The sequence below is a fragment of the Epinephelus moara genome, chromosome 19 (assembly GCF_006386435.1).
Source record: "Epinephelus moara isolate mb chromosome 19, YSFRI_EMoa_1.0, whole genome shotgun sequence".
Taxonomy (NCBI): Eukaryota; Metazoa; Chordata; class Actinopteri; order Perciformes; family Serranidae; genus Epinephelus; species Epinephelus moara.
The window spans coordinates 19,601,860-19,619,574 of record NC_065524.1 but is presented as its reverse complement, the minus strand read 5'-3'; the positions used below and the strand labels follow the sequence as shown (position 1 = coordinate 19,619,574).

The following is a 17,715-nucleotide window of genomic DNA, read 5'->3' as shown; positions in this document are numbered from 1 at the left end:
ACTCATCAGACCATCTGCTTCAAGGTTCAACATGCTGTTGTTTCAGAGATGGTCTTCTGCAGACCTTGGTTGTAACTAGTGGTTATTTGAGTTACTGTTGCCTTTCTATCATCTTGAACCAGTCTGGCCATTCTCCTCTGGCATCAACAAGGCATTTTCACCCAGAGAACTGCTGCTCACTGGATATTTTCTCTTTTTCTGACCATCCTCTGTAAACCCTAGAGATGGTTGTGTGTGAAAATCCCAGTAGATCAGCAGTTACTCAGACCAGCCCGTCTGGCACCAACAACCATGCCACGTTCAAAGACACTTAAATCACCTTTCTTCCCCATTCTGATGCTCAGTTTGAACCTCAGCAGGTCGTCTTGATCATGTCTACATGCCTAAATGCGTTGAGTTGCTACCATGTGACTGGCTGATTAGCTATTTGCGTTAATAAGCAGTTGAACAGGTGTACCTAATAAAGTGGCCAGTGAATGTACGTTGAAATTAAACAAGAGCTTAAACTGGAGACGTATCTGCTGTATGAAAACCAAAAGTACAGACAGGCTATTTATAATTTAGAGTAAACAACACCAGAATTCCTAAAGTCAGTGGAAGATTTAAAGTGCTGGATAGAAACCAGAGGATCTATGATGATAATTGTGGGGGAGATGATTATCATATTTTGCCTGAATGTCAGAAAAGTTTTATTTAAACCGCCCATGTATGTTTAAAGTAATTTTGTTATTGCAGTCAGATAAGCCAACAGTTATTTGTTTTTCTTTTTTTAATGATGTCCTTCCTTTTATTAGTAACATTTGTTATACTTAAGCCACGTTTTGTATTGTTGTATGGGGTGTTTGTGCTCCATACAATGTGATGTGATCTAGAGTCAAATAATTAGAAGAAATAAAAATAGTAACCATGACAACACACTTTGATATACCTTTAAAAATGTCCCTATGTACTGTTTAATTTGTGTAAAACAGCTGAAACATGCAGGAAAAAAAGGGGTCATGGCCCTTTAATTATGGAGCATTATAGAACTCGTGGTGCGGCCCGCCCATTGGCTGGCTTCCACTACGTCACCTGACCAATCAGCTTCGTCGATGTTACATGGTGTCATTACGTAGGGAGGCGTGTGTGACATTTGCTGCAAGAAGCTAGTTTCTGAACAGCTAGCCCGGATAAAGATGAAGAACTAGAGGCGGAAAAGAAACTATTTCGTCTTTTAACAACCGGGCTGTCGTTTGGGTTGAACTTTACTTCCGTATCCGCGGTAAATAAGACAGTTTATATCAAATGTAGCGTAAGGTGAAACTTCCTGTCCGGCTGAACACGTTAAACAGTAGGCTAACGCTTTCTCTTAACTTGTACTGTAAATGTCCGGGTTGAAGTGGTGCTCTGCTTTGCTGTCCTGCGATGTTAAAACTAACCAGATAACTTTAATTATTTTTTATGTCGCAGTATGGACCGCTGCTAGCGCTTAAGCCGAGTTTGCTGACTGCCTTTTGCACACAAGGTTAAAATTAGCTTTAGCCGGCTAGCTCCTGACTCCCCTCCAGCTGCAGCTTTCTCACTTTCTTATGCTGACTTATCAGGACAGGTGTGCTGAAAGTAGGCCAGGTGTGGACTGGGATAGATAGGGGAAACTTAATCACAGTGCTCGCCGAGTACGTCCCACAGTCTACTTCAGGGATTTTGTTTTTGCTACTTTAGTAGAGGCAGAGGTGGGACCATGCTGCTCTCCTTGGTTGTGCACACATACTCGCTGCGGTACTGGTTTCCAGCCACGGTCATGCTGGGGACAGCTCCAGCTTATCTGCTGTCATGGGGCACTTGGCGCTTACTTTCAGCTGTCCTGCCAGCGAGGGTGTATCACAAGTGGGACGACCGGTTGTACTCCATCTACCAGAGTATGGTCCTGTTCTTCTTTGAGAACTACACAGGAGTTGAGGTCAGTGACCTTTCATTTACTTCATATAAACTTACAGTAATAACACAAACCTGAGGTCGATAGTGTGGTCACCATGTGAATTTCACCCACTTACATCTAGCCTGATAAAATCTGACCTGCTGTGCAAGCTTTGAACTTGCAATTAATATTGCATGCAGACCATTTAGATCAGTGCATTACTGCAGGTGTCTGCATTTGCTGTGACTCTTAAAATAACAATGGAGCCAGACATAGAGGCTGTTAAATGAGAGCTTGATAAACTAGTTGGAGGGCAAGAAGGTCTGCATTCTTTTGCCCTGTTGTTGCCACTCCTCTTAACGGTTGGTACATTAAAATGTGCAGAAAAACAACAGTTACAGTGTGGGAGCTGGTGCATTGTTATCTCTAATATGATGTTACTGTGTAAAAACACTGTCCCACAGATTGGAGGCCACATGAGAAGATTGGAGGGGCCATTTTTAAACAATATGTTTATTTAATTTTCTTATTTTCCACAAGAATATAACACAAACACATACAAACTACTAGTTTAGATCATCAAACATATGTAGGGGGTTCCAGGAAGTAGTCTGTGTTGCAGGTAAATCACAGGTATCGAGAATCCAGGTTCAGGAAACTCCTTGTAAAATAATGGCAGAAGAATCGGTTCCAAGATATTTTAGATTAGGCAGCCAGACTTTGCACAACTGATCCTCTTTGGTATGTCAAACCAAAGCTATTCCAGAGGAATCAGCTCAAATAAAACTTTGCACAGAAGGCCCCATCAATAGTCCACTGTAATACTCCACTGTTTTTTCTTGCAGCAAAAGTAAGAATACTGTTTAACCTATTGCTGGTAGCAGCAGTTATATTTCTACTTGGGAAGCCCAGGATCAAAGATGTAGGACCCATTTCTAGATCCTTGTCAAATATTTTCTCCATTTCACATAATATTTCGCCCCAAATTTCTGTAATTTACAACATGACCATAGGCAGTGGGTTAAGATACCTATTACGGATTTACATTTGAGAGACAGAAGGAGAAAGAGAGGGATTAAAAGGGGATAAGAAGGGCCATTGTTAATGAACCCTCTTGGGTTAATTAAAAAAAAAAAAAAAAAAAAAAGCTGCTCGTTTAGTTCTATAAAAATGGGAAAAATCAGTCTGAACTGGAAACAAATCCCTAATGAATTTGTTAAATATTTAACAAAACAAAAAAATGGTCTTTAAGTAGAATATTTTGTAAAGTGATGACACTCCAGGGAGTCATCTCTAACCTGCTTTCTTTCTCTTTAGATTGTTATATATGGAGATATACCAAAGAACAAAGAGAACGTGATCTACCTGTCTAATCACCAGTGCACAGGTAACACATTTGCGTATTAATATCTCAGTCCAGCATAGAGCAGATTGGAGTAAATATCTAATCTCTATGTATGTGTTTCCTTGTAGCTGACTGGATCATTGCTGACATGCTCGCCATCAGGCAGAGTGCTCTCGGCCACGTCAGGTACGTCCTTAAAGATGGACTCAAGTGGCTCCCGTTGTACGGATGGTATTTCGCTCAGGTAATGCAACTGTGTGAGTATTTGAATGTCATTTTGTAACAGATTTAAGGGTGAAAACTTGAATCACATTCCCTGCGGCTGTTCTCATCAGATTGTCTTTGTGTTGTAGCATGGAGGGGTATACGTGAAACGAAGTTCAAGGTTTAATGAAGCAGCGATGAGGAAGAAGCTCCTCACTCAGACTCAGCGTGGAACACCAGTAGGTACACTTTACACATGTTCTGTATCAGCCTATTGACTACAGGCATATTTACTCTATAAGGCTGACAAACTGTCTGCGGTCTCCCTAAAGATGACAGCTCAGGGCCTTATTTTCCAAATTTTTCTGACCATCACAGGCTTGTTCTCGAGCTCTTGCCAGTGAAATTCACTGCAGGGCTTTCTGCGATAATCTTCCAAAATTCTATCCTCCAAAAGTTCCTTCTTACCCTAACTCTAATTAGGATGTTGATGTGAAAATTTTCTCAGAGTTTGTATTAACAAAACATCTGATGACGCCAGCAGCAGCAAAATAAAATGGATAATCAGATACTGAATGCAGAAGGGTTCAATAGCAGTGTGCGTTATTGTGTTGAAAGGGCTTGTTTTTAATCACTTTTTGGGATTTATCTGCAGGGGATTAGTGCATCTGTGTGTGTGCGTGAGAGGGAATGAATGAGTCGACAGAAGTGGTCCTGGTGACCCGAGCGGGCACTATGAAAGCTCTGTTGTGAAATGGTGAAAGTTAAAGGAAACATAATAACGTTAATACATAATAATAAGTTGTCACAAATCAGAACACTCATTTTAACATTCACGCTTTTATCTTTGTTCCTGTTTGATTCATTTGAGTTATTTCTTTCGCACATGTTAAAAAAATAAATAAAATAAACAGTAAAACAAACATAGCAAACTCTCAATACACAAAATTTTCTGAAACAAAATAAACAATATTAAATATTTACATGTCCAAAGAGTAGTGGAAAAAAGTATTCAGTTATATTGTCCCACCTTTTCTCCATAATTCATTGAACTCACTATGAAACACAAACATAACTCGCAAAAAAAATATGTACAACCCAAATATCCACCCAGTGATGATCAGATATAACTTCAACAATTAAACAAATACCTCATGTTCGTCCTACCAACCCTTCCTCGTTGCTGTACCACGTAGAGAGCTGTATATCATCTTGAATTGATTTATATTTGAATTTTGCTCAAGTTGTATATTCAAACCATTCCACAAAGTCAGCCCACAAATTGAAATACACAACTCTTCACAGTGGTACAAACACTTCATGATAACTGTCAAAGGAAATACAAAAGTTGGTTATAACTGCAGTCTGGTGAGCGATAACAAGTCTGACCTACTCCATTGGTCATGTATGATGATGCTGTTCTCTGAGCAAAGAGGGCTTGAGTTGACTTAAATGCAGCCGGCGGACAGAGCCGTGATCTTTTTGGAGACAATAAGTCAACGTCACGTCATGTGTGTTTTTTAATCTGGTGGAAGGATTTTTCAGTCAAAGGTGAAACAGCAAAGATATGATGGGTTATATTGTGATTTGCCATGTGTGCGCTCCATTAACTCCAGTAGAACTGGCTTCAGTGCAAATTTCGAATGCTGTCATGACGTCATGTCCTTTCCTTCTTTTATAGTTTTCTTGTAAATGTCGATGTGGAACAGTCATTTTTGTAGACAATGTTGTTTTATCTGGCATCACTGAAGTGGGGGAAAGACGATGTGATACAGTGTTAGGTTGAGTCTACAACACCAGAGAGTTTTCAGTTCAGTTGCAATCCAAACAGAATTAAAAGAGCAAGGTGATGAAAACGGCTTCTTCTAAACAGCCTAAGTTCAGTGCAGTGTTTGGCTTTCGTGTTCAACAAATCCCGTCAGTGTCAGAAATTTCATTTCGGCCAGTTGCAACAAGAACCAAACACTGAAGAGGCTTTGACTTCATGTGTTTTTCTCTCTCCCCACAGATGTACCTTGTCATCTTCCCAGAAGGAACTCGGTATAATCCAGAGCTCAAGAATGTTATCGCTGACAGTCAGGCTTTTGCTACGAAAGAAGGTACCGGCATGATAGCAGCCATTTACTGCTGTACTGCTGCATACTAATTCAGCACAGCACACTCAGCCTGTGAAACAGCTGACAAAGTTTTGTTGTGTGACCTGTGATCACCCTTGCAAGCTACTGTGTGACCAAAGAGCACCACGAAATTGTTTATTTCAAAGTCAAGTTTTCAGTTCATATCATTCATTATTAGAATCATTTTACAAAGTTCAGTACAAAATGAATATTGCCTAAAAACAGCATTTCCAATTATGTCTTTTGAAAATTTTTTGATATACCTGTTTATTGAAATGTGAATTAGTGAAGCTTTATAAACAGAAAACGGCTATAATAATTTTGTCATCACTGGATTACTGGTGTGGTGCCAATAATTGGTCAGCATCCACCAAAACTGCTTATTAAATTTTCCAGCTGGTGCAGCTCAGTTTGAGGACTGAACGGACTTGCTGCTTTCCAACAGGATCATTTATTGCTCATAAAGAATCTGTTTGAAACAGATGTCTCTTCTGGTTATTTTTGTAGCGCGAGAAAGTGAAATTAACTGATTTATAAGGTGATAATATTTAACTGCAATGCAAATTTCCATATAATTAAAAAATGTCACAGCTAGATACATTTGTTGCATCAATATGATTATTGTGATGCTGCTGTCGGGCACTGTGGTGTTTAGGTCGACTCACAAACTGCATCCATTCTGCGGAGATTAAGCCTATCTCTGGACCGCAGCTCTGAATATCACCTTCCCCCATTAATCCAAATAAATCGCTCTGGAGAGCCGACATGTGCACATGACATTATCTGCTATTAGTGAGGTATTAGTGAGCAGAGGGTGGTGCCACGCTGACAGAGGAACAACAGACTGTGCAGTAATTTACCAAAACACAGACATTCACATAAAATTACTGGTTTTTTAATATCATGTTTATTCGTCAGGTGTTTTGGAGGGAGTTTAGCTATTATTTTGAGAGGAGAGACAGGGAGATGAAAGTTAACAAAGGTTCCCAGACACACTCACTCTGGGAAGTTGCAGTTACATGACTAGCATCTTGTATCGTGCAGGCTGATGTGGCGTGCTTCATATTCACGCTGTTAAAATAACCTTTATTCAACCTGTTCCTCTCCACAGGACTGGCTGTCCTGAAGCACACACTCACACCCAGAATGAAGGCCTCTCACATCGCCCTCCAGTCCATGAAGGACCACCTGAGTGCTGTGTATGATGTCACGGTGGCCTATGAGGGAACGCGGGATGCCTCTGGTCAAAGAAGACCTGCACCATCAATGCCCGGTAAGCAGGCATCTGGCCTTGGACATGTTTAGAAATCTTAGTTAAACGTAAGGAATGCTATTTAGGAACAACTGGTTAATGGTTGTTAACACAACGTGGCCCCTCCTCTCTTCACTGCTTGTACGTACACTGCAAGCTTCTGTGCTATTGTAGGAAAGTGACATGAGTTGCAATGGAAAAGACGATACTTTAGCAAGCTAAATGCTAGCACCTTTCTGTCCAGCAGAAAACAGACATACTCCCCATTGCTCCTCACCCCCATCCTCTCCTTCAGTCCTGGCAGGCGAAAGTGAAAGCCCTAGATTCACTCTTGTTTTGGAACGAGCTTTGGTGCTTGGGATTTTGCCTCACTATATCTGAGGGAGTTTTTTCGTCCCTATGACTTTGATTTTCGTAGCCTCCTCTTGGGTGCATGCTACTGCTACCTGATCACTACCCTTTTATAAAGTTGTGAACTTACCTGATCGTTGAGCCCAGGAGCGTCCCAAACACAGCAAATTAGGAAGAAAATACAGGCAGAAACTTCTAGTGGGTCGTTAGTAATGATTGAGAGGGATTACTTTTGAATGAGTCCATACATTGTGGGTTTTTTTTTTTTTGGTTTTTTTCCCCCAGGAAATCCTGCATAGTATATCTTGTAAGTATTTTCTTTAAGAGACAGAGACAGTCACTTTTCAACCTGGTCTCACAATATGATCTGCACCTGAATATCTTGTCTTAATATATTAAAAAAAAAATCCTCATTAGCTGCAAGGTATGAACTCTCACACAGGACACATGCAGCTGGACTATATTTGGCAAGCCCACCTCCTGGGGAGTTAGCCAGGCCAGCACACAGAGCAGGAGATGGGTCGTCTCCAGAACAATCTGTTTCGCCCAGTCATTGCTCCTTTCCTGCTGTCGTATTATTAGTCATATTATTCCAGTTGCTGCCTATTTATACCTGGCATTGAAATGTGATCTGTGTCTGGATACAATTATAATAATAACTTTATTTATAACAGCTTTTAAAACTATCGTTCCAAAGTGCTTCACACACAAGGACAAATAGAGGACAGCAGGAGAGCAATCAGGTATAAATTCACAATCAATAAATAAAGACAATAAAACAGCTGAAAATAAAGAAAAATAATGGATTAAAGTACACATAAAATAACAGAAATCACAGTTAACAGGTAAAATAAGTGAGGAAGAAGTCAGACGTTAAAAGTGAGTCTTGAAAAATGATTTAAAAGGTGGCAGTGAATTTTCTAGTCTAAGTTTCCAAGGTAAGCTTTTCCAAAGGGCTTGAGCCCACATATGGAGGTCGATCTCAGCTCAGTGTAAATGTAGTTTTTTCAGCTACTAAAACTCTTTCCTCACGAGAATGATATAAAAATGAATGACGACCATCTGTTGCATCTCTTCCCTCGACTGGGAGCATGCCATGTTTATTGAAAACTATTTTACATATTGAAATTAAATCATCGTGCTGACAGAATCAACATAACGAGAGTACCCATTAATAGCCGCCGTGATTGCAAATGCATGTGGACCTGATTACAATTTTAAAAATTGTGTGTAAACAGCAGCTATTAATGCAGGATATGTGATTTGTTTTTTTCACCCTAGAGATACAAGGAGAATTTTAACACCAGATATAAAACAACAGACTGTCAGCTAACAGCAGCAGCAATCTGCCTCCTGTGTATCCACAGACACACAGGCGTTATATCATCATTGCTGCAACACTGTGTACACCCGCTCGGTAATTAATCACATAGCAAACATTACCTGTTAACAGCCGCGTCTTCCTGTAAACAGCATGACTCCATGTTCTGGAGGTTTTGATTATTCCGTGTTCCCGGTGGTTCGACAAGCACTGTTTGAATGTTAACAAAAAAAAAAACATCCCGTTTCAGTCAGGAATAAACATCGACGTGTTTCTAGAAAAAGGAACAGAGAGAATAGACGCATTCTTCTCGTCATCACGCACTTCCTGGTCCCATGTGGTGAAGGTGACTTTAATGATTTCACAAGGAAGTGACTCGAGGCTGCGTTCGCACTGTCCAGACTCACATCTGAGTTTCACATCTGACAAAATCGGTATGATATCATCAGTTTGAATCCTTCATCTTACCGTCATGGTACGATTTAAGACCCTGAGGTACAGGTCGTGTACAGTTTGTGACTTGTATTTAAAGACTCGGATCACAGTTTCTGCCAGTTTGCTGAGATAATAAAACTTAAATATATTTAACATCTCACTGTAAAGTCATAACAGGGTCATTACCTAGCAGCTTACCCAGGATATCGCAGTACAGGTCATGGATTTTCTTTAACGATCATGGGGAAACTTTTTATTGAATTTATGGGACCTAACAAAATAAAGCTGCTTTTTTTCAAATACTTTTAAATTTTGACTTTATGTGAAGTTTTGCCCTCAGAGGTTATTTCAATCATTTTTGCGATTGTAATCAAAGCTTCACCCATTCGATCCAGTCAATACAAGCTTAACTTTCAGAACCAGATGGAAAAACAAGCTCAACAGGTATCACACAGAGAAAAGAAAACCTACCTAAGAAATGATGAAAATTCTAAAAAAAAAAAAAAAAAATGCTACTTTGAAAAATATAAACACCAAATAACTTCTAGGTATGGTATGAATACTGCACAGAATCCATATTTGATTGCAAGAAAGTGAGAACTAGTGGAGATACGAAGTTTTTTTTAAAATGAGAAGATTCTTTGTTCGGGTAAAAACTCTTTGATTGGGGCATTAGTAGCGTAGTGGATAGTGCCGGCGCCCCATGTACAGAGGCATTGCCTCGCTGCAGCGGCCGCGGGTTCGAATCCAGCTTGCAGCCCTTTGCTGCATGTCAGTCCCCACTCTCTCTCTGTCTCCCCATTTCACCTTCGGTCCTGTCAATAAAGACAAAAAGCCAATAAAAATAATCTTTGAAAAAAAAACAAAAAACTCTTTGATTACTGTAAAACATTCAGTGCAACAACTGTTTACGTGAATACTTGAATACAGATTAATGAATACAAATCATCCCTAGGGTTACTTGGATGTTCAGTACAAATTTAAGCACCAACCAGTGAAAAATAAGCAACTGATGAGGTTCAGAATAAAATTGCAAAAATGATCAAAATTAGCTCTGAGGGCCAGATTTAAAAGATTCATAACTAAAGATATATTTGTAGTAGAGCTGTAGGATTTAGTGAAGTCCCGTGAATTTAAGAGAAATTTTGCAATAATATATATATTTTTTTTTTTTTTTGAAAATTTGTGACCAACTGAGAAAAGTTCTAAATTATGGGTGAGTTTGTGAGGAATACCCAAATATGAAATGTTGATGAGAATTTCAAGCAATGTCCTGATTGATTATTGGACATGTTAACATTCAACAGTCAGTTAATCATTTAAAAAAGGCTACAACATCAAGTGCAAATTTTTCAGTAATAACCGAATAAATGAAATAATTAGAATAATAAAGTAATTCCTTCACCTGATGTTGTGATGCATCAACTCCATTTTCAAATGCCTGTTGCCGAGGGAGGTGAAATAAATTGGCTGTCTGTAATGTTTTTTGGCTCCCTGTCATTCCTTGGAGTCGCGAGCTGGATGGTATTGATAAATGTCTGCAGCTCGGCAAAGACTTCTGCCTCTTATTGTGTGTTGTTCTCCAGCAATGTTAATTTACTCACCTACTCTAAATTAAGACTGTTTTGTCAGTATTATAATGTAAATCAAACAGCCTCAGGTTACAGTACTTGTATAATTAAATTCCCTCTGCAAAGGTCATTATTTTGAAAGCCAATAATGGAAATATTGGGCTGCTGTTTGTCTCCAGACACTATTACTGATTTATTGTTGATTTGAATATTCAATAAATTGAATATCAATTTATTGTTGATTTGAATATTGAACGGGGTCGCATTGATTGAGAATTTAATGCAGTTAATTAAATCAATAATACAGTAGGCAGCTCTGGAAACAGTTGACTGACTACCTCTGTTTGATAGTCAGACTGAATGGCGAAAGCAACAGTATTTGACGACCTGCGAATTAGACTCAACAATCAGCCACCTTGTTCCAGAATAACATACCGCACCTGCAATGCTTTGGATAACAAATGACCCTCCATCAGGTGTTTATATCAGTAAATGAGCTCCTTGCACCTCTTAAGTAGCTCCTCTTTGTTTGCAAACAAGATATTAAAGATTAATTTCCAGCTTTACTAGAGAGGATACGGATCAGGAGGCAGTTTGTCGCTACAGAGCAAAGAGTCGATTTCCTCCTTCTATTCCAGGAGGTTGTTTTTAAAGTGTGTTTTGGAGCATTGTTCAGCTCAAACAAACACGACCGGCAGCGGAGGCTTGGATACTTTTATGTTAAGACTTCTTCATGTGTGTTCCTGCAAAAATAAATCATGCATTTTTGTGTCTCTCCTCCTGAGCGTCCGTCTGTCCACACACACCATCTTTCATTGACTTGTCTGTTTATTTAAGTGGCGCGTTTCTGTCTGAAGGTCAGTTTGAATTTGTGCAGCCACTGATTGAGGCGCTCTCTCCGCCAGTGAAGCGATGTTTCGCTGCTGACTTCGATCAGGTTTCCTCTTTTGGCCGCAGTGCCAGGTTTCCTGATAATATTGCATGTTGTGGAAACAGGAACTTGAAGGTCTCTGGGGATACACGTGTAGCCTTGAGCATTCACACTTGGTTACATTTTTATGTCTGACCTTCTCAGACACTTTTCTTTCTATACTCGGCGCTCTGACAGTTTAATGTTGACTTCACACCGATCATTGTAACATTTATTTCAGGGACATTTATTAGATGATGCAGAAACTGAATCTTATACAAATAAAGAATATTCAGTATTATGTCATATTAGGCTTGACTGACTTTTCTACGTGTACACTTGACTTGATGTAGACTCAGATTTTTACCTGCTTTCATCATGAGATCTGCTCATAGGAATCAAACTGTGGTTCACCACGTTGACCAACAAGCTGTGTTATGTTACCAGTCTGTACTCTTTTCAGTCAGCGGGCCCTGGCATCACAGCGTCACAGCAGCTCCACTCTATCATTGTCGCCTGGCGCTTACTCTACGTGCCGTCTTGCTGAAAGGAGTTTCCTGTTTTTGTTTAGTCTCTTTATTTTTTTTTTTTGTGTTTGACAGAATTCCTGTGCAAAGAATGTCCCCGAGTCCACATACACTTTGACCGCGTGGACATAAAGGAAATTCCTTCAGAGCCACTGTTTTTCCGCAGGTGGCTGCACGAGCGGTTCGAAATCAAGGACCGGTAAGTGTGTGTGGGTGGAACAATTAATCATCTCGAAATTGAAACTGTTATTCAATCAGAGCGTAACCTGCAGTGATGTTTTTATGTTTGTCCTCCGCACGCCAACAGTTTTAAGCACAGATATGTGTCTTAACTTCTAAGAAAAAATGACCGTAGTAGTGGTTTCTAGCTTGTTCTGAAAATCTGTGTATGTGCAGTTCCCTTTAGACCAGTGGTTCTCAAACTGGGGAGCGAGTAGCATGAGTGAAACATAAAGATCATGCTCTAGATATCATTTTAATGTAGCAATATCACACAAGAGTTTGCTTTTACACAACAGCTGTACAAGCGCCATTTATTAGTTAACACTAAAAAGCAACAACAGATTATAATTTGTTTATTTAATCATTTATTTGGCGCCATCAACACGAGTAGTTCCACAAATGAGGTGGGACTGGACTTTGGCCAAGCAACATATAAACATCCCTGCACGCTGGCTTGCTACTTTGTGTAAGCTACATGTCACCGCAGGTCAGCTACTTTGTGCCATCCGGTGATTATCTGTATTTTTCCATTTATTGTGCAGCGAGTTAAATAAGAGTCTGCGGACAGTCACCGTGGTGGCATGTTTGAGTTTGAGTTAACAGCTTGATCAGACGGTAACATTACACTGCAACATCAGCTGTTGTCATATGAGCAAATGTGGAGGCTTGTAGTGAAGTTTTCAGGCGTCTTTACCTCCCTTCCTTTTTTTCTGAAGACCATTCATACAGTAAAACTTAGATTAATAGCCCAGGCTATTATTTGCTTGAATCACTGGACTCAACAGGCTTATATTTGGGACAGGCCTTTAATTCCGTTTACACAAAACTTTTTCTCAGCAAAGATGGGAAATACAATCAAATTGTTTATTTGAACCAGTGTGAATATTGTATAAAAATTAGGCAAAACTAGGCACCCGAGGATTACAGCACCCAGCATACTGGAGATTGCCTGCACACGGCTCTCAACATGGCGGTGGCTGAGCCATCAGCAAACAGTGCAAACAGTGCTAACAGCAACAGTGCTGACAGAACTAATGGGTTCACAATGAGGGAACCTAAGGGTGAGATTTATGCTTCCACGAGTATTTTCTCTGCTCAGGACGCAATTACTCAACTGTATCTTTACATAGCAAATAGTTGTTTGCCGTTATATAAATGTTCTGAATATTGTATGAAGCTGCTCCTGTGGGTTTGGGCTCTGGACTGTTTGTCAGACAAAACAACACATTTAAATAAGGCGTTTTATAAACCATACAGTTACTAGACAATAATCAGCGGTTCACTGGATAATGAAAGTAATCATTAGTTGCAGAACATGTCCAGAACTATTGAAATTGCAGAGGTGTTTTGAAATAATAGTTGTTCCCTTTGATAAATTCAGGATAGATGGATGTGATCTACTGACACCGACACTGACAACACCAATCAAACCACAAAAATCCCCGGTGTGATTTGGGTGCAGTTTTTGTGCTGTAACTGCTCTAAAGTTCCTGATGCCTGTTAGTCAGACAGATTACTGCAGCCTTCCTTTGCTCTTTTGTGCTTTTCTAAGACGTGCTGAATTCCTAAGAGAGTTATCTGTCTTTTCAAAGGCTGCTGACAAATTTCTACGAGTCGGAGGATGCAGACAAACTATGCAGGTTCCCCGGGGAAGGAAAACGTTCTCCTCTGAACCTTTCAAAAACCCTCCCATCAGTGATGATCTTGGGGGGACTGACACTGCCATTACTGCTGACAGAGGACGGCAGGAAACTGTACGTGAGAACCTGGGTGTACGGGACACTGCTGGGCTGGCTGTGGGTGAACGCGTTTCCTTAACAAAGAGGGCAGAGGCTGCCACAATGAGATGCACAAAAGACATGGAGAGACGTCACCATTTTCCTGCATCGCAACCACACAAGGTGTGTTCCAGATGCAGAGCAGAATCTGATAAGAGGCTCAGAGATTTACCCCACATGTCTGGCTCACCATTGACCTTGAGCTGAAAGCTGAATGGAGATTCAGAGAAATGTTAAGCTTTTTGTGCTACTTGTTCTCGCGCGTTACTTGGATTTGCAGCCTGAAATGATGAGAAAACATGAGTGGGTTTGGTGGAACGTATTAGAATTCTCTAAAATACCCCTTGTTATCTACTATAAAATAAAAAAATAGCTATATACTTATCTTAAAATAGTTCCCCCCTTCATCAAATTTAGCCAAACTAGTATTCATGCATGCTCACTTCTCCATCAAACATTGGCCACCGTTAAAGCTCTTATACGAGTTCTGAGAACGACGTACAACACGTTTAATGATCATGTTGAGCTGCTGTATGTAGCTGACACAGTACACCAGCCTACTGATGATGGATCATTAATTATTTATTGAAGTGCACTGACTCATTGACATTGGTTGTAATGTTATTGATGCCAAGGCCCACGTCAGGAGGTTTATGCACTTTGCTCATTTAAAGAAGTGTTTTTACATTAGTAGAAGAAAATAAATAGCATGCAGTCCTCTGTAGGGGCTCATAAACATGACACCAGCTGCATTGTTTACCATAAACATTCATCACTTTGTTTCATAAACTGATAATGAATGTAGCTGTAAGACACTCTCATTTATGCATATATGTCAGAGTGATTTTTTATGTCCAACACCCAAGATTTTACTAACATTGATAAATATTGACGAATTCAATCCATCGTAGAGTTTTGAGTCTTTGTCGCAGAGCACTGGCAGACGCCACAGTGAGCTCGTATGGAGGAGTGCAGATGATCTACCAATAAATATTGCTTTAACCTTAACATGTCAGTCATTGCCAAAACCTGGTGTATTTACCATGATGTTCTATGTGTGTTTTAAGTTGAGCAGTACTTGTTTGATGCCAGCCTGGATGACAGCAAAGAAACTTTGTCCTTTTTTTTTTTTTTTAGCCTAAATGTTATTTGTTTGTTTTATAATGGTTTATTGTCCACAGTTCCATAACTTTTATATGCATTTATTACTTTGAATACCATGTTACCGCTCACACAGAAGTATCTACCTAGCAAAAAGATGACAAAGCCATGTTACCAGTATATCACAGGTTCCTGTGCACTCAAAGCCATTTGTATAATAAATGTCACTGTATTGTAAAATGCACTGTATGTCCATCGTTGTTGTTTACTGTGATGAAACCATTGCATTTTTCCACGAGTCACTTTACATGTCAGCCGTCTCGTCTAGAGTTAGTCCGAGGTACGTTTTCCTCACGTGGATGGTACAATTAAGTCTCATAGTTTTTACATGTCGCTCCAATACCTCACTTGAATAATCCTTCCTTGTTCTTAAATGACTCTTGTCAGCCATTTTATAGTCATTTTTATCCTGACAAGATCAGACTGTAACTCATCAGGAAAATTCTATGTAGACAGTATTTAAATGCCAACTGATTTTGGAAATGCGTGCCTTCTCTTTGGAGGAGTTGGTCCTCAGCCCTCTCATGGCGGGGGGGCCACAGTGGCTCTTTCCCACCAGGTGACTGCATGGAAGCGCTCTGCTGGAGCTGCTGCTCACTGCAGCATGTGGTCACATTGTCTACGGATCATAGTGGCTTATTTTGCTCGAAGAATGCATTGATTTACACTTTTTGAGGACTATTATTAAATGAAACCTTTAATGTATGTAAGTTCTGGAAATGGGGGGTCAGAGTGAAATAAAGTGGTTTTCTTTGGGGAGAGTCAAGTTTTGTCTTTGTTGTCTCACTGTCCTGAACATGTGATCTTTACAGATGCATTAGAGATGCACGACTACATCTGAGTACTACTGCCATGTGTTTTACTGATGGAAATATGCTGATTGGTAACCGAGTTAAACATGCACACCCAAGATTCAATTTTTGTAATAGCACATCAAATTAAAAATTTGATTTCTTTCATTTACAAACTTTACAATAAGAGCAATAACCTGCAGTCAACCCTGCAGGTCTAAGGGCTTGAGCTGACTCAGGGACAGATTAAAATTTCAGTTTGGCCCTTATTGACAACCCACCTCCACACCACACTTACTGCCATCCCTCTGTGAGCTATGTACATACCTTATCACCACCACATTTACATTCAGTACAGTGGACACAGCAGAGTGCACATTACAAGCTTTATTATAAGCACAGAGACTCACCAGTGCTGCCATGTTCAAATTGGTCTGGCCATCTGTAGGTTCAATGTGTAATTTAGTTGGTGGTAACTTGAATTATGAGCTCTGTAAATTATTAAGTTCTTAAAATTGGCCTTTGCATGAAAGTCAGGTTTAAAAGGTTCGGTAATGTTGCAGGACCTGCCTCTGTTTCTGTTGTACCTCAGCATATAGTGGTAAATACCAGCCAATCTGAAACCATTTCAAAGTGTTTATGGTTGTGATTACACCTATGCACTTTGTATGTGGGCACATTTTGTTTGGTAAAGTAAGATGGTGACTCTTAACTCAGTGTTTATACACTGTTGGTCATGCACACCTACAGTATCTTGTCTTCCTCCCACCAATGTTTTCTAGCTACTGTTTGCACGCTAAAGTGGGTCTGACAATCCCTACAGATACAATTACAGAAAGTTTTTGGCTTTCTGAATGTGTGTATTTACCCAAGAGACAGTCATTTCACTGAAAAAATTATTTTGTGGATTGTTACACCCAGTATTCAAAAGTTAGACCATATTCTCTGATATTGGAACCAAACCATATTCTCCCAAATAAACAAGAACATTTCTTTCAAAATTTAACTAAGTAAAAACAAATCAAACGGAGAAATGAGAAACTTGCCTGGTAATGTGAAACTGTGTAAGAATACACTGACGGTATGCCTTATTTATTTATCTATCAAATTCAGAACAACAACAAAAAATCATTGACCGGTATTGATTTTAAAGGAGAACAGCACCTAAATTAAGAATTCCAATAAATGGAAACTGATTTTGTGGACCCATAAAATGTTTGTTTTCTTTCTTTATACCAAAATGAGCTTTATTCTATTGTAGTGCTGTCTGATCTGAAACAGAAAATGTACCACTATACCTAGAACATTCCTCTGTATACTCTCAGTGTCAACTTGGGTGTCAGCAGCTCAGTCCATAGGAACTTGAACAGGAAACCGGAGGGTTGCAGGCTCAAGTCCCTATCCGCACCAAATATGGAGCATGGATTGGTAGCTACAGAGGTGCCAGCTCGCCTCCTCAAGCAAGGCACCCAATCCCCAATTGCTTGCTCCATGGGCAGCACCCTCACTGTGACATCTCTCTCTTTAATGCATGTATAAGACCTGTTTGTGCATGGGTGTGTATATTAGGCCTCTGTGTTTATATGACAACAAAGTGAAAAAAATATCTTCTATATTATCTTTTCCAAGAGCAGCTTCAGACTTTATACCCTATGACATCACAAGTTTGAGCCAGGGCACTCTAGCTTTTGGATTTTGAGAGGCAGTTGTTTATTTCTATTAATATTTTTGGGCTTTTTTAGACCATAGAAATAAAACGTATGAGTTTTGAAAATGAATGAAAATCTTCTTTAATATTCTGAAACACTACTTTCCAACTTTATCAAAAGTCAG

At 39.7% G+C, this 17,715-nt stretch overlaps 1 protein-coding gene across 2 annotated transcripts; it reads left to right on the top strand.

Moving 5' to 3' along the window:
- The first annotated feature begins 1,106 nt into the window (after positions 1-1,106).
- Positions 1,107-15,857, top strand: agpat5 (1-acylglycerol-3-phosphate O-acyltransferase 5 (lysophosphatidic acid acyltransferase, epsilon)). Of its 2 annotated transcripts, XM_050071435.1 has the most exons (9): positions 1,107-1,261; positions 1,702-1,939; positions 3,215-3,284; positions 3,371-3,486; positions 3,596-3,685; positions 5,455-5,545; positions 6,675-6,836; positions 12,006-12,129; positions 13,745-15,857. In XM_050071435.1, exons 2-9 carry the CDS (start codon positions 1,721-1,723, stop codon positions 13,968-13,970), a joined length of 1,098 nt encoding a protein of 365 aa, XP_049927392.1. In that variant the 5' UTR covers positions 1,107-1,261; positions 1,702-1,720; the 3' UTR covers positions 13,971-15,857. The 2 variants fall into 2 exon arrangements, with proteins under 2 accessions (XP_049927392.1, XP_049927391.1); XM_050071434.1 differs by having other exon boundaries at positions 1,107-1,939.
- The last annotated feature ends 1,858 nt before the right edge of the window (positions 15,858-17,715 follow it).